At 45.0% G+C, this 17,983-nt stretch overlaps 1 protein-coding gene across 6 annotated transcripts in view; it reads left to right on the top strand.

The window, feature by feature from the left end:
- The window catches only part of LOC138747055 (bromodomain adjacent to zinc finger domain protein 2A-like), a 145,339-nt gene that overhangs the window by 78,138 nt on the left and 49,218 nt on the right, over window positions 1-17,983 (top strand). For all 6 annotated transcript variants that reach the window (XM_069905943.1, XM_069905944.1, XM_069905946.1 and 3 more), the window contains 3 exons: window positions 2,459-2,689; window positions 10,853-10,913; window positions 16,700-16,808. In XM_069905943.1, coding sequence (XP_069762044.1) covers window positions 2,459-2,689; window positions 10,853-10,913; window positions 16,700-16,808 — 401 coding nt within the window. The remainder of the gene's footprint in view (window positions 1-2,458; window positions 2,690-10,852; window positions 10,914-16,699; window positions 16,809-17,983) is intronic.

The raw sequence follows: 17,983 nt of genomic DNA, 5'->3' as shown, positions 1-17,983 counted from the left end.
CCATCTGCCATGTTATTGCCCACTCACTTAGCTTATCTATGCCCCTCTTTGCATTCTCATCACAATCCCCATTCCCAGTTTAATGTCATCAGCCAATTCGTTGATGAGCTGAGGCCAAGCACTGATCCACCAGTCACAGCCTCCCAATCCAAGAACCCATTTATTCTTGCTTTTTTTTCCCCCAATTCACACAAGTAGCTTGCCCGATTCCATGTACTCTTGTCTATCAAAGTCCTTATTGAAGGCCTTCCAAAAATCCAAATACAGTAAAATCCCTGTTATCTGGAATTTAAGCAACCAGCAAAAAAATTCTTGGAAAATAAATAGGTAAAAAAAATAAGAAAGTTTAAGTTGGCCTCTGGTTGCCCTCTGGTTGTCCTATTTGGTACCACTGGAGAGGATGATGTTCATTTGACTCCAATTAAATCTTTGGTTCGGTCTTTTGGCCAGACGTGCAATATTACTGTGATAGAGGGATGCTGTCCCACCCACCCATGCTCAGTGACTGAGGGATATTATGTCCTGTTTAAATCTAGAAAAGATTTGTTATTCTGCTAGTAACTTAGACACAAGGTTTCAAAACTTATGGGAACCCTTCCTGAGCTACTTTCAGAACCTCTATTTTTATTATAAAACCTGTCTTCCAACACTATTATAAGGCATACTTAAGTTATAGAACTTCAGCTTGGTAACGGGCTCAAGAGATGGGGGAGAAAATGTAAATATAATATTCAGGATAAAATTAAAAGATCTGTTACCTTTATAGATGTACTATAGAAATTGGACAACTTTGTTGATTATATTTGACATCCTGTGTATTTTACAAATTTTCTGTATATATCTTTATTTATTCATATATATATATATATATTCATATATATATATATGAATATATATATATATATGAATAAATAGAGGTATATACAGAAAATTTGTAAAATACACAGGATGTCAAATATAATCTGACAGTTAGCTTGCCAATCACGCAACACACTCTCAAGCAACCGGAACATTTACGTATCCGGTATGTACCAATCCCCATTGGTGTTGGATGCTGGGGGTTTTACTGTCTATTGGTTTCCCTTCATCCACTTTGCTGGGATACATCCTAACATTCCAATAGATTTAGTAAAACATCATTTCTCTTTCATATACCCATGCTCAATCACAGCAATCAGTTCAAACTATTTTGCTATCATATTCTATTTGCCTTTTTTTAAAAAAAAATCAACATTCCCAATAGCCAGGCTTAGCTTTTCTTCGTTTTTTGAGTCCACTGTGGCTTTCATTAGATTTTGTTTAAAGAGTTTGGGACACTTGCAATGTTAAAGACTGCTTTGTGAATGCGCACTGTGTTGCAAAAGAGTTCACTCTTGCATCATTTACTTGCATTAATTTCATGAAAATGTTGGCGATGGTGAGTGATGGTACCAGCTTTCTGTACGTGGCCATTTTGCTTGAGGAAGCGTGTCCCCTGGCCAACTGAGATTGCCAGTTCACATCAGCTGCAATCATGTGGCAGCACTGCCCTCAAAGTCCTTGACATGTAGAAATTGCACGAGAATGGGCAGACAAACATGGCTGATGTTCCTGACTGGCATTTGGGATCCCTGTTGTGGAATATCTTTCGAATCACTGACACAGTTTTCATAACACTCCTGTGGAGCAATAGTGTTCAGAGGTGCAAAGGCACTATTGAAATTCACACTGCTGAGGTAGCTCACCCTAGTGGCAGAGTAAAAACACAACGCTGGAGGAACTTGGATGGTCATAACTGTGAATTTTATGTAGCAAAGATAAAGATACATAACCAACTTTTTGGGCTTGAGCCCTTCATCAAGGGATGAGCAAAATGTCAGTAGGCGCCTGAACAAATGGTAGACGGGGCAGGGTCCCAAAAGCAGGAGGTACTAGGTGGATAAGGAAGGGAAGGCACAGCAGTGAGGAGAATGTGAATGGAGAGGGAAAGGGGTTGGAGAGCTGAGGCAAGGAGACAGGGGAAGGGAAGGGAGGGAGAACGGGGAGTGGGCTAGCAGAATCGAAGAAGTTGATGTTAGTGCCATCTGGTTGGAGAGTGAGAAGTAAGACTGATATGATGCAAACCAGAGCAATGAACAATTGGAGACCTCTGCTACTCTTACAATGTGCTCAATACCAGCAATATTGGATATCAAATCTGACTCCTTCATCAGCAAGCTGTGTTCCCAAATACATTTGAAGGAAAGAATGCTCCGATAGGCCAAGCTAAATGTGGCAGAATGCCAGTCTGACCTGGAAATAATCCTTTGGTATCTTTGTTGATTTATGAGTGCACCAGGAGGGTGCAGAACCTTGCTGATTTTTTTTTTTTTTTTTTTTTTTTGCGTTGAGGAGCTATTTACTGGTCTCCCATGGGATTTACTGCTCTGTAAAGCTTTTTGTGTTACATTTAATAGCCCTGTTTTGCAACTTTGTGCAGATATTAGTGACTTCGACCCAAGCAAGGGCCACAATGCTGCAGAAGAAAAAATATTTTCGCAGCTGGTCATGTCATCCCTCGTGCTATCTGATATCGAAGGTGACACAGCCATTACCAGAACTGACTCTTTGGCATCCTCTACGCCCTCCAAAAAGCCCTTGAAGGAAGCACAGGTGCAAGGAGCTATTCCAGTGCCATCAACCGCATCAACATCTTCTGCCGACGGTCAGGGTGAGTTGCGTCTCTGCACATTCTAAAAAGATACAGTCACTTCCGTCTTTGACAAGGCCTCTCTGAGGCCGTAACATTGCAACATTGTAGACCTAGAGCTGTGATCAGCACTGATACTGCATCTGCATGCCTCATTTTGTGATTTCTCCCTCTCTCAAATGCCATGGACCATTCCACGGGTCAGGAGAGCGAGCAGATGACTATCTCGCAAGCTTTGGTCATCTGTGTGTGAGGTTGTCTTGAGCTGGCTCTGTGCCCAAATTAACTCCTCTTTCCCCTTTATTTCCAAGAAAATACGGAGACCATAGGTGAATGTACCAAATCCTGACAAAGAAGCTGCAAGCTTCATTCAGACCTGGGTGGTTCATCTTCACACCAGGCTGTGCGTTCATCTCTGCTGTCCTGCACACCCCACCGCCCCACCCACCCCCTCTCCACCACACAAAACCCATCCATGCCCTATGCCATGAGGTCTTCTATTTTATTTTCTCAACATCTATTTTTGTGATTTTATTTTTCTTCCTCCTCCCCCCCTACCCCCCCCCCCCACCACCCCGAGGCAATGCATTACATCTAGGGCTGCTAGTATTCTTCTGCATAAGAATACAGCAGCAAATCCTTTCATAGTCTTAATTAACATGCTGAACACGTATTTTATCAAAAGAATACTTTCAAATGTATCCAGCGGTTGTTACTGGATGAGTAATCCAGAAGCCTGGGCTGCTGATCCAGTTCAAATCAAACTCCAACAACTGGGAATTTAAATTCTGTTTGTGAAAAAAATCTGGAATTAAAAGCTGGTGACCGTGACCATGGTTGAGAGCAGTAGGTCAATGAAAGCACCTGAAACAGGTTTTTAAACAAAGTGCATTTTTTTTCATTAATTTTCAAATGATCTGGACCAACTACAGTGATTACCTTTCCAAATTGGGATGGTGTAGAACTTGAAGAGGTGTCCCCATGCTCCTCCTGCCTCTCAGCTTCTTGGGGATAGAGTTGTGAGCTGGTGCTATCAGAGTGGTGTAGGCAAGTAACTCTATTGATGGGGCACAACGCAGCCACAACGCTGGTGGCAAATGCTTTGTCCTGAATGGTGTTGAGCTTCTACCCAGGCAAGTGGAGAGTGTTCCATCACACTCCAGCCTTGTGCCACGTAGATAGGGTTTAGCATATTGAGGTGAGCCACTTGCCACAGGATACCCAGCCTCTCACTGCTTTGTGGCTGGTCCACTTGAGCTTCTGGTCAACACTGATCTCCAGGATGTTGACTCTGGGGGGAGGGGGGGAGGGAGGGGGGGGGGTCTTGGCAATGGGAATGCTATTGAATATCAAAGGTGAGTGGTTAGACTAGTGGTTCTCAACCTCTTTCTTTCTTTCCCTACGCCATCAGTGCTCTGTGATTAGTAAGGGATTGCTTAAGGTGTGATGTGAGTGGGATGGGAAGATTGAGAATCACTGCTCTAGACCCAGTTGTTACTGAAATATTTTCCTTGAGAAAAATTGTCGCTGGCTCATTTCCTTTGGAGTTATAAAATCGTGCACATAACGAATCAATTAGGGACGATTAAAACAGTGGGTTTCAAACTTTTTCTTTCCACTCACAAGCAATCCCTTACTAATCACAAAGCACCTATGGCTTAGGGTTAGACCAGCTCCTTGTGGAATGATCATTGACCATTGTGGCGTGAATGTGGACGTTGTCTTGGTGTTGCTGCATGTAGGCGGGAGCTGGTTCATATGCAGAGGCAAGGAGTGGTACACAATCCCTGGTGAACATCTTCACTTCTGACCCCGTGATGGAAGGACAGTCGTTGATAAAGCAGCTGAGGATGGTGGGGCTCTGCACGCTGCCCTGAGAAACTCTGCAGGGGTGTTCTGCGGCCGGAATGGTTTGCTTCCACTGATCATAATCACCCTGCCAGACTCCAGTCACTGGAGTGTCTTCTCCTTGGTGCTCACTGACTTCAGTTTCACCAGGATATTTTGATGCCATATTTGATGGCAAGGACAGTCACCCTAACCTCCCCTTCAGAATTCGGCTTCTTGGTCCATGGTTTGACCAAGGCATTTGATGAGGTTTGGAGCCAAAAGGCTGCAATGAAAATGAACCTGGGCATTGGAAAGAAGGTCATTGGTGAGTAAGTGCTGCTTGACTGCTCTGCTGCTTGACTGCTCTGCTCATCTTCCATTGCTTTGGTGAGCTGTAATTTGGCCATGTCCTGCTTTTAGTGAAGCGCATATACCTATACAGTTTTCTACTTGGCTGGAAGAAAAGCTAGAGTCTACAGATGTCCCGTTGATAATGTATCTTTTCCTCCTGTGGATGCTGCGAGACTGGCTGGGTTCCTCCAGCTTTTCTGTGTTTTGAATACAAGTCTTTAATCCAGGATGAAAACTACAGATGGGCTATTGCCTGGGCTCCTAGCTTCAGCTAGACCAAGTGAGCTGAACTACCTCTTGATGTCACAGGGAATGAATTGGATTTCATGCTGTGGCATGAAAGAAGACCAGGGCCATCTACGTGACAGTTTTGACAAAATGCAGTGTTTTGACCTTGCCTTTGACCTTAATGTGCTGGACTCTGCCATCACTGAGATTCTTCAAGCTGCTGCCTTGCATTAGCTGCTTAATTTTCATGACTGGAAGTGATAGGGCTGTGTTTTGATCTGATGGTTGTGAGACCACTTAGCCACCACACCTCTCTGCATATGGTTTAGCAGAGAGATAGCTCTGCGTTAGAGTTTCACCACATGGGCTTATAATGTTTACTGACACTTGGTGCTGCTCCTGGCTTGCTCCTATTTTTTTTTAAATTGAGCCAGAAATTCAAACTCCTGTAGCCATTCTTGACCTGTTCTTGGCTATGGCCTCCCTGAGGTCTCTGTTCAAAGTTTATGGCCCACCTTCCCTGTAAAACAGTCAAATTTTCTCTCAAATTTTCTCTTACTGATTACATTTTAAAAAATTTAAAAATTGTTACACAAGGTGAAATGAAAACTAGGCTTTTACTTGAATGTGCTATGGTCCCGGGCGGGCGGGCGGGCGGGCGGGCGGGCGGGCGGGCGGGCAAGGTGAATATTCTATCACACTCCTGATTTTTACCTTGAAGATAGTGGCAGCATTTCCCTTCAGGACTGACCCTCTCACTGTGGTGGTGTTACCAAGTCTCCCACCCCTTGGCTACTGTCTGGCCTTCTTCCAAGTGTACTTCATCACAGTGGGCCACTGCTCAATCAACCAAATGAGGACAGTGGGTGGTAGTCACAAAGTGGTAACCTTGCCCATGTTTGGCCTCTTACCATAAGACCAAGTGGAGTCTGGAGTTAAATGTTGAAGACCTTAAGGCCAATGAATCTGACCACTCTGGGGTAGCAGGAGCTTTCTTCATTGGATTCCAGTGAACAAATTTTTTTTCTTTCCCCAACAGTAACTTTTTGGTCATGGTTACCATTCTTTGCCTCTCATTCCAGATATAAAAGCTGAGCTGGAAATGTTCAACAGGTGTGGCAGCATCTGTGAGGAGGAAAACTGAGCTGATGTTTCACAGTGGGTGCTGTGATTGCAGTAAAAACACACAGAAATGCTGGAGGAACCCAGCTGGTCTCACAGCGTCCACAGGAGGTAAAGATATATTACCAACGTTTTGGACCTGAGCCCTTCCTCAAGCAAAAGGCAGGTGTCTTAATTGAGGCGGAAGAATACGAGGAGGATGAGTACAAACCTAACACGAAAGATGTTAATTGGGTATTGCAGCTCTGTCTGCCGCAATAGTGTGGATCTCCCAGTGACAATCCATTTTCATTCCCCATCCCGTTCCCTTGCTGACATGTCTGTCCATGGTCTCATGCACTGCCAGAGTGAGACCACTTGTACATTTGAGGAACAACACCTCATCTTCCGTCTGGGCATCCTCCAATTGGATGGCATTAATATCAACCTCTCTGGCTTTTGTTAAACCCATTCCCCTTCTTCCTCATCCTTTCCCCAGCTCTGTCCCTCTTTCTTCCCTTTCCCTCTGTCTCCTTTCCCTCTGTCTCCTTTAACAGAGCCAACGTTCTCACCTTTCATATTGTATCCAATTTTATCACCTTTTGTCTGTTAGGTCTGGACTCCTCCCTCTCCCATTTTTCCCCCCTTAATCTCTAGTCTTTAATTAGATGCTTGCCTGCCTTTTCATATTTGGATTTATTCAGATTTTGATTTATTGTCAGAGTACGTACAAGACATCACATACAACCCTGAGATCCTTTTATTTGCAGGTGAGGCAGAATTGCCACTTATTGGCAGTGCAAAAAAAAACTGACTCAACGTACACATGTGAACAAACTGTACAACACAAAGAAAGTCAATAAACCGCACAAGTGAGAGCCCTTAAATGAGTCTTTAATTGAGTTTGTTGTTGAGGAGTCTGATGGTGGAGCAAACAGCAAGCAGCTGTTCCTGAACCTGGTGGTGCGAGTCTTTTGGCAACTCAACCTCTTTCCTGATGGCAGCAGTGAGAATAGAGCGTGTGCTGGGGGGTGGGGGGTGTGAATCCTTGATTATTGTTGCTGTTTTCTGACGGCAGTGTTCCCTGTAGATGTTCTTGATAGTGGGGAGGGTTTTGCCTGTGACACCCCGGGCTGTGTCCACTATCTTTTGGAGTGCTTTATGTTCAGGAGTATTGGTGTCCCCATACCAGACCGTGATGCAGCCAGTCAGCACACTTTATATCACACATCTGTAGAAATTTGCCAGGGTTTTTTGATGTCATCCCAAACTCCTGAGGAAGTAGCCCTGCTTATTCCTGGAGGAAGGGTTCAGACCTTGGTAATATATCTTTACCACCTCTGGATGTTGCAAGACAGGCTGAGTTTGTCTGTAATATCTCAGGTGACTAATCCTTCATTAGTGCTGTCGTTAACGCTGTTTCCCTCTGGAAATGCTGTCTGACCTGATGAGTATTTCTAGTTTTTTGTTTTTATTTATGATATCCAACATCTGGAGTTTTCTATTTTATTACAAATTTATTTAACTGAATTGAAATCCCCCAGTTGTTGAATTTGTTTCTTCAGGCCTCTAGATTTCCAACTCTGGTATAGGAAGGAGCCAGCACTGGTACAGTGCAGGTGAATAATGAAGATTCCATGGCACTGTTGGAAGAAGAGCCATAAGTTCTCTTTCCCTCTCTCCCCCCCCCCACCCCCCAGTATTCCAGCAAGTATTCCTCTCTCAACCAACTGATGATCACTGCTCATTTATTTCACTGCTGCTTGTGCGCGAAATGGCTGCCGTGTTTGCCTGCAAAGAACTTCAAAGTAATTGCCTCGGAGAGGGTTCTGAGCAGCAATGATACAGGCACAATATTAACGCAAATCTCTTCTTTCCTCTGTTTTCTTTGCAGCACTGATTTGGTTGCTAATCCTCAAAGGGTTCACATTTTGAACTCCATTCTTCATGAATTGAGTGCGGGTGGGATGGGTACATTTCGTACCTTGGCCGCTTCCAGTATCGAGCGGAATGTAAAATGTGAAATCTTGGCGATTAGTGGCATCTCAGTGGGTGTGTAAATCGATACCAGCGTGACTCAGAGCAACAGGACAATAAATGGTTAAAATGCTTCTCAATGGATGAGGCAACTTGCAGGGAGGGAAAAAAACTGAAGATGCATCCACCTGAAATCTTCCTACTTTTTCTCTCTCTCCCTCCCCCACACAAACACTCTCTCACGTACTGCTCCCAGCATTTGTTTTTTTTTAATTTTGGTTCCCCAGCATCTGTGCTATTTTGCTTCATTAACTCACAAGAGAAGTTGCCAATAATGTCGACATTGTCTGAGCAGAATTGCTAAATAAGTAGCAGGTGAAAATTGCAGACTCCTTGGGCAAGGAAATGAGTGGGAAACTCTGGGCCATTTTGTTTTGCTGTGGGATCCTTGAGCTCTAGGGGCCCCTGTCTTGATTTATCAAAAGGGCAGCTACTGCAGAATCTTTGTCAGTGACCCCCTCCTCCCCACACACCCCCCAACTCAACCAAACTGGTCATTAGCAGCTTATAAACTCAAGGGAAGCAAACTTCCGGAGGCTATGTAACCTCCAGGCATCCCATCCATCCTCGAGGAATATTGCCCCTCCTGGGGAAAGGACCCTTGTTGAACTGATGGGCTGATTCTTTGCTGTTGATTGACATTTCTGAACCTCTTAAGCAAAAGGGTCGAAGGAAATTTTTTTTCCAATTCTCAGTGATCTTTCTCCCAGCAGAATCCTGGATGAACAATAGCCTGAATTGTTCAAGCTCAAGGTCAACTTTTTTTGGCCATCTCAGCCTTTTGACCAGTTCATATTCTGGGTGACCCTGCTGTATTAAAGAAGAGTGTTGTTGAGGGCAACATCGTTGGGAGGCCTTCCTGCCCACATGGAGTGGAACATGGCATAGTTTCAGCCAAGAGGAAGGAGAAAAAAAATTCTCACAGTTCCTGGAATTCTAATGACCATTTGCAAGTTATTTATCACGTTGTTTAAAAAAGCCGGGTTCACCATTGAAGCTCAGACCAGTGTGTGTTTTGGTATTAATATTGTGGGCTTGCTACCTGTACAGCAGAGTTGGGGGGGTGGAAGGGGGGTGTGAGAACATTATGGTGAGATCTTGGGGGTGGGGGTAAATGTCTATGAATTGAAGAAGGTAGAAGTGAAAGGGATTTTATTTTATTCATCTGGCCGTGCAATTCCTTTGTGATGAAGGCAGTTAGGAAGGTGAAGTTCAGATTGTGATATTAATGCGAGAACGTATGTGTTTAAACCTCTTCCTGCCTCCTGTTTTATCAAAGATGTTGATGAACTTCCCTTGTGTGGGGATCTTTGTAGCAATGGAAAGTATCAATATATTTGTTGCGAATAATTTGGTGTTATTTTGACCTGAAAGAGGAGTTGGGGGGGGGGGGGGTTGGTTGTATGTGGATTCCAAGATCATCCTTTGCTCCTACTGGAAATTCTATACAGAACAGGACTGAGGATAGGCCGCTGGGGAACTCCCACTGCACCCTGGTTCCCTTAGCAGGTTTTGCATCCACCAGAGCTAAAATCTGCCTCGAGTGTCTCTTGTCTGTCACCAATGACTAGGAGTATCTTTATTATAAAGGCAAGTTTAAATCTCCTTTGTGTGCACTGCTGCGTGTGACACTAGGAATGGGCAGTATAAAGGACGTGCCCCTCTCAAGTGGCCACCTTCACTGTAACCAATAGTGGTTGGCACAAGGCATGCACTTGCCTGGTTGCCTGGAGCTATCCATAGCACAGAAGGTAAAATGCTTTTTCATAAGAGGGCGGAAGTAAGTCGCAACCACTGCACAATAAAATAGCAGTCATTTCTTTTCCTAGTGCTCATTGAGCGTAGTGTTGCATAGAGCCACCAAGCAACATGAGTTGGTGTGTATCTTGCCCTGTTCTGTCATTATGATTATGCTGTGGCACAGGGGGAGGGGAAAATTTGAAACCGAATTTCCTCTTTTGACCTTGAACACCTTCAGGAGAGGGGATCTTATAGAAATGTATAGAATTATGAAAGGCTTAGATCAGATAGAGGTAGATAGGTTGTTCCCGTTGGTGGGGGAGACCAGAATGAGGGGACATAGACTCAAAATTCAGGGGAGTAGATTTAAGACGGAGATGAGGAGGAACTGCATTTCAGATTCAGAGGTGAATCTGTGGAACTCACTGCCCATTGAAGCAGTGGAGGCGACCTCAGTAAATAGATTTAAGACCAGGTTGGATAGATTTGTACATAGTCGGGGAATTAAGGGATATGGGGAAAAGGGTGGTGGGTGGAGATGAGCCCATCATCAGATCAGCCATGATCTCATTGAATGGCAGAGCAGGCTCAACGGGCTGGATGGCCGACTCCTGCTCCTATTTCTGATGTTCTTGTGTTTAGTAGTTAAGAGTTTGTTGCTCAGGGCACTTTCCACTGGTATTCCCTCAAGATCAAGTCGATTGAAAAGCAAACAGCATGGAACAGGTTTGGAAAGGGTTGCTCAGAAGAAAGGAACTGACTACTTTGGGAGTGGTTTATATTGGAGCAGAGCATAAACGGCTAGAATTCTGGCAGAGTGTGTCACAGCGCCACGTGCTAGCAATGGAGCAGCTTGTATGTGGAAGTAAAATGTCCTCTTGCTTTTCTCCCCCACAGGCAAATACATGCGTAGAAGAGTAACTGATGAAAGCAAGTTGCGCATTCCACTGCAATACGGGTAATTTTCTCTGTTTATTAAGGCTATCAGACACAGAAGCCAGTGCCACATTTGCTGAAAGCCCAGGGAGCCCAGGCAGTTCCTCTGGAGAGCAAATATCCCCAGAGTCGGGTCTTTTAGTTAAAACAAACCCAACCTCTGCCCGGATCTCCGTCTCTACCAGGTCTTGGTCTCGGATCAACTGGAATCCCCAACTGTAAATGTCAAGGTCTCTTGCTTCGTTTCGTAACTCTTCCAGCTTCATACTTTGTATTTTTGCTGGCTTTACCTCCAATATCTAGTCCAGCATCTTAAAGTGTGTTAAATTTTGTTACAGTTCCTTGGTGGACCTCCTGAAGAAGTCTTGACCAGATACCAAACCTAGTTCATTCCTTGAGCCTGATTAAGTGGAACACAGAGATAACATTGTTCTAGACTTGCTGTTAACACTCGTTCTTGGATCGAAAGCAGTGCATCTTTGTTCCTTGGCTATGGAATGTAGTGTGTAGCACTGCAATCTTTAATTTGATAGGCCTGGTTTCTACACCTGTCTTCACACCCTGTCTTAGATTTTGGCACAAAATGCTGGCCTTGCCAGCAATGCCCACACCCTACAAGCAAATAGGAATAAGAACCATCATCTGTCTGGCACTGTTTGACTTCAGTTATTCCAAGTCACTCTGCATTAAGGTAGCCACTGGTCTCCCTGTCACTTAAGCCTTCCCACCATTACACAAGATGTCACCTCCCAATCCTTATCTAATTCTGAAATCCTCATTAACAAATTTTCCCTGGTATTGCTCAGAAAGGTGCCATGTTCTCTTCTGCTGTAAGGACTGAACCACACTTCAAAATAATTTGCTGCATGAAGCACTTTGAGGCAATTTGACATGTTATGGCGCTATATAAATGCAAACATTATTTGTGCTTTCTTGTGCGCTAATTTTGGAGCATTGATTAACACTCCTGCTATTTGTGTGAAGTCTGCTGAAATTGATACATCAACTGCATCAGGCTAACAAAGGAATTTCTCCTTCACTACGATTGCAGATCCAAAATTTGTGGGCTCCATTTAAGGACCTGCTTCCTGTCTGAATTAATGCTTCAGTCAATGAGACCCTGTTGTCATTTTAAATTTTACATTTAGACATACAGCACAGTAACTGGCCCTTTCGGCCCATGAGCCCGTGCCACCCAATTACACTGAATTAACCTCCAAGCCCCCAGTATGTTTTGAACGGTGGGAGGAAACCTGAGCCCCTGGGGAAAGCCCATGCAGACAAGACGGAGAACATACAAACTCCTGACAGAGAGTGCGGGATTTGAACTGGGGGCACTGGCGCTGTAACAGCGTTGCGCTAATTGTTCCGCTAACTTTGCCAACCTTTGTCTTTCTTCATTCTTAATGTAAAACCCTGGGATCTTGCCACTCCATTGATGCACCTCCAGATCTTGCCATTTGTGGTCCTGCAGTTTGTCATTTCGCTTGCCTGCAGACGATTGTCCTTCACATCTGACCAGCAGCGGAGGCTTATTGTTATTGAGCCCAGTCCTGTTCTTATCAAATCTTTACCCATGTGCACTTTCCATTGGGGCTTTCTCAACAGCACTCACGAGCAGAACTCCCGGCTGATCTCTAACCCAGGGTTGATGAAGGAGGTACTACCTCCCTGGGCTAAGATCAGATGCTTCAGCGCAAAGTATCTTAGTCACCCATTACTCTGGAGCCAATGGTCTTTGGTGCCAAGCGGCCCAGTCTATCATTCCTTTGACAAGATCCCACTAAATCAGTTCTCTCTTGCACTCAACTTGTTGTTGATCTATGATGACTCGAATGGGAGTGACATCACAGTTCAAAATCTGGTTCTCGGCAATTTGCTGTCTCTGACTCTGAGGCTTTCACTGGGATAGATGGCAGGATCCTGGCAACTGGTCCCTGTGGATGATGATGCTCTTTCAGTTGATTTTCCTGCTGTCGTTTCTCCTTTGAATGTGAAGTTGTTTCACTGCTTTAATTGTATTTTTACTCTCTCTCTTGCTAGTTCCCTCTCACACCAATTTTCAGGATCAAATTGGATATTTGGGCTACATGAGTTCTGATCTGTTTATCAGTAGTGGTTAAACTACTCACGTGGTTCAATGAGAAATTGCTCTCTGCTCAACCTTCACAAGCTGTTTACACCTTCATTCTATTCCTCTCCCTCACTAGCTTCACCTTTTTAATCCTGGAGGATCAATCTTGCAAACGATTCCCTTAATCTACTTTTTCCGGAGTGTACTTCAATTCCCATCCATTTCCCGTTCTCTGACACCTCCCTGACTCTTCCAAAGCCTGCTGAAAACTAACCTTTCTACTGTGTTTGACTACCTTTCAGCATTCCTTCACTTGTTTTTTTTTTACCCCCAGCAACCTAAACAGCTCAGAGAGCCCCTTCTCCACATCCACTGAGCATCTCCTCAGAGGCACATGGCTCAGCGTAATGCTTGCATGGTCTTTCTCAAATGTAGCAGTTCTGGGTACATCCTCCTTTATCTGTTGCCTAGAGGAAAGGATAAACCTCACAAAGATAAGCGTATACAGAGCCGTTGTCATACCCACACTCCTGTTCGGCTCCGAATCATGGGTCCTTTACCGGCACCACCTACGGCTCCTAGAACGCTTCCACCAGCGTTGTCTCCGCTCCATCCTCAACATCCATTGGAGCGCTTACATCCCTAACGTCAAAGTACTCGAGATGGCAGAGGTCGACAGCATCGAGTCCACGCTGCTGAAGATCCAGCTGCGCTGGATGGGTCACGTCTCCAGAATGGAGGACCATCGCCTTCCCAAGATCGTGTTATATGGCGAGCTCTCCACTGGCCACCGTGACAGAGGTGCACCAAAGAAAAGGTACAAGGATTGCCTAAAGAAATCTCTTGGTGTCTGCCACATTGACCACCGCCAGTGGGCTGATAACGCCTCAAACCGTGCATCTTGGCGCCTCACAGTTTGGCGGGCAGCAACCTCCTTTGAAGAAGACCGCAGAGCCCACCTCACTGACAAAAGGCAAAGGAGGAAAAACCCAACACCCAACCCCAACCAACCAATTTTCCCCTGCAACCGCTGCAATCGTGTCTGCCTGTCCCGCATCGGACTTGTCAGCCACAAACGAGCCTGCAGCTGACGTGGACTTTTTACCCCCTCCATAAATCTTCATCCGCGAAGCCAAGCCAAAGAAAGAAGAAGAGGAAAGGATATATGAGCTCGGGATTTTCTCATTGCCATGCCTTTTACAGATATGCAATGGATTTGATGGCTTTGCCCCTGCTGTTCCTCTGTGCCAGGCTCAGCAATCCCTCCTGGCGGCGCAGCCAAAGGCAGTGGTAGCTGTTGCTTCCAACTGTTCCTCCCCTTCCTCTCTGCAAGTTCCCGTCAATAGCAAAGGCAGTGACTTACCTAGTCACCCTTGAGAATCTCCTCATGTGAGACCTGAGTAGAGAGTGAAAAGAAGGATAGGTTTCTCCTTCCAATTGCAAGTAGTCTGCACTATTCATTTTGCTGGTGCTCCTGTTGCTGTTGGCGACGCTCTTGAACATGATTACTCTGCTGGTCTGCCTCAGACCTGTACACGACTGGCTGCCTGGCTTCTGTTACAAATCCCAGGTCTGAACCAGATCTTTCCAATGTCCCTTCTTCAGAATGAAGCCTACACGCTGCTGACCTTAATTTGGCATCGTGTTCAGCTCAGATGTCGTGAACGGAGGCCCTGTTCTTGTGCTCCACTGCTCTATGTTCAATGTTTAGTCCACACCCAGATCCACATCCCTAGTCAATTCTGCACCATCCCATCTCTCTGGCTGATCCCAGCATTCTCTTCCCTGCTTCCTGCACACTTCAGTGGCCTGGTAACCCCCTGGACCTTAAATGTCAGACTGACCTCTGGCCCATCTTGGGCCTGTGTTAATAGGACTTGAAGCCCTGTGCAACTTTTTCTTGTGGTTTGGATTGCACTCTTCACTTTGTCCTCTGTTTGACCGTGGCATTTGCAATCGCTACTGACCAGTTCCTCAAGACCGGCCTTTTGACTTAAATCTCCCAACAACTGTCCCTTCCTCTCTGCCTGGTGCTGGCGATCACATCCATCTCACTACCTTCCATACCCTGCATCTTCCCTCACTGTCTTCACCTTTGGATCCTGGGGAATCAACTTCTCAGACGATACCCTCAATCTTTTTCCTATAGTGTGCTTCCAAATCCCAACCATTTTCTATTCTTTGACACCTCCCTGTCTCTTTTCCAATGCCTCCCTTTAAAAGCTCTTGCCTTTCCACTGTGGTTTGACTATCTTTCTCCTTGCAGCATAGAGCTCTGAAAGCCCTTTCTACATTGGGAGACTGCTGAAGGAATGTCAGGGACAGTGCCAGTAACATCCTACTACCAGGCTCTGTGGAAAGTAGCGAAACATCAATTCACCAAGCTGTCATGCACAGAAGGAACCATTCAGCCCACTGAATTGGTTTCTGTTCTTGGTAGAGGAGTCCTATCTGTCCAATTTCCATGCAGATGATCCTCTCTCTGGTCCCTGTCCAATCCTCTTCTGATGGCCTTGTTTGCCTGTTTGACATTGTTTTCCACCTTCCCCCCCCCACCCCTCTCCCCCCCCCCACTTTCTATAGGCAGTGAGCTTCTGATCCTCATTAACTTGCATCTTTCGCTTTATCTTTTGCTCATCATAAAATTTATATCTCCGCCCCCCCCTGCCTTGCGAATGGGAACATTTCTTTCTGTCTGAACTGGTCACAATCTTGTCCCCTTTATCAAACCTTCCGTGCCCCTAGCCTGACCTTGTAGTGGAAATGTCTTGACTCCAAAACTATTAATCTTTTCTGCATTCTCTCTCTCACCTTTCCTAAAATGTGGTAACCAGAGCTGGGCACTGTGCTCCAATTGGAACCTAACTAGTGTTGTATAAAGGTTCAACATAATCTCTCTGCTTCTGTCCCCTCTTCCTCTGGTTATGTAGCACAAGATCCCATGTGCCTTAACCGCTCTCTCAACCTCACCTGTCACTTGCATACATGTAAACCGACTCTTTGTTTATTCACATTCATTAGGCCTGTGCCATTTAGTCTTCACCCTCACTAAATTACTTCAGCCTAAGTGCATCACACTCCTCTGCTAAATCTCATCTTCCACTTAGCTGCAGCTAATTTTTAAAAAAAAAATTATTTTATTTAGACAAACAGCACAATAACTGGCCCTTTCAGCCCATGAGTCCGTGCTGCCCAATTACACCCAATTAACCTACCACCCCAGGTACATTTCGAACAGTGGGAGGAAACCCATGCAGACTTAGGGAGAATGTACAAACTTCTTACAGACAGTGCGGGATTTGAACCCCAGTCCCGATCGCTGGTGCTGTTACAGTGTTGAGCTTACTGAAATTATAGACCAGTTAGTCTGATGTCGGTGGTTAGGAAGACGGAGTCTATTGTAAAGGATGAGGCTACAGAGTACTTGGAGATCCTTGACAGGATAGATATGGAAATGATGGGCTGAATGGCCTCCTTCCATGTTGTCAAATTGGGTGAAATAGTGTCAAAGAAGCCAATCCCTTCCACCTCAGGAGGGCCTATCCCCGCCCAGCCACTTGCTGCTGGTTGCAGTGTCTGACCTCTGCAGAGGTCCTGCCTGCCCAATCCCTCGGCCAGGAATCCCAGATGTGTCATGGTGAATGGGGAGGGGGATGGATGATGAATACCCTTTTTGAAAATAAATTTCACTTTAATTTTTGACTTCTAAATAACGACGATATTGTCTTTGTCAGGTGGAGACGCGAGGTCAGAATAAGGACTGTGGGAAGTCGTGTGCATGGGGAAACCAAATACTATGCTCCCTGTGGAAAGAGGTTGCGTCATTTCCCTGATGTTATTAAGGTAATTTAAAAAAAAAACCTTGCTGTACAATGCTGCCTGGTGCATATAAACTGGCCTTTGGGAGGCACCACTATAAAGGCTTTTATTCCTGTCTGCCTTTCTCTCTTGAGGACACTGATTTTTTTATTGGAATAAATTGCTTTCTACACTTAATTCTTCACAGAACCGTTGTTTACCAGTGAATCCTGGAGAGGAGGTGACTATTGAAATATGAAAGTAGGCTAGGAATAATATCCGAGAGTGTCTTCAAGTACTTTAAGAATATGAGAGAGAGAGAGAGGCAAGTCCGATATATGACCATGAGAAAATGATGCTGGAGAAGTAATAATGAGCGGAGGAACTAAATGAGTATTTTGCATCTGTCTTCACTTTGGAAGTCACTAACAATGTGCCAGAGTTGAAGGGGACTAGACGGATTGTACCCTCTGGTTCTAAAAGAAGTAGTGGTACAGATTGGGGAGACATTGGTAATGATCTGTCAGGAATCAATAGATTCTAGCATAGTCCGGAGGACTGGAGAATTATAAACGTCATCCCATTATTCAAGAAGGGGTGGGGAGGGGAAGGCAGCAAAAAGGAAATTATAGACCGGTTAGTCTGACTTCAGTGGTTGAGAAGACCATAGAATGCTACAGCACAGAAAACAGGCCATTTGACCCTTCTAGTCTGTGCTGACCATTGTTCAGCTAGTCCCAATGACCTGCTCCCATTCCGTAACCCTCCAGACCTATAGAATCATAGAACGCTACAGCACAGAAAAGATGTTGGAGTCTATTGTAAAGGGTGAGGTTACAGAGTACTTGGAGACACTGACAGGATAGCCAAAGCCAGCATGGTTTCCTTAAGGGAAAATCTTGCCTGACAAACCCATTGAGATTCTTTGAGCTGGATAAGGGAGATACAGTGGACGTTACATATTTGGATTTTCAGAAATTTGGATTTTCAGAAAGCATTTGATGAGGTGCTGTACGTGAGGCTACTTGACAAGATAAGAGCCCTTGGCATAACAGGAACCATACTATTGTGGATAGAGCATTGGCTGAGTGGCAGAAAGCAGAGAGATAGAATATAGGGATCATATTCTGGTTGGTTGCTAGTGGTGTTCCACAGGTTGGTGTTGGGACTGCTTTTTATGATGTATGTTAATAATTTGGATCATGAAATTAATAGCTTTG

This window comes from Narcine bancroftii, chromosome 12 (genome assembly GCF_036971445.1).
Source record: "Narcine bancroftii isolate sNarBan1 chromosome 12, sNarBan1.hap1, whole genome shotgun sequence".
Taxonomy (NCBI): Eukaryota; Metazoa; Chordata; class Chondrichthyes; order Torpediniformes; family Narcinidae; genus Narcine; species Narcine bancroftii.
The sequence above is the reverse complement of the archived record's forward strand: the minus strand, read 5'-3'. Positions and strand labels throughout refer to the sequence as shown.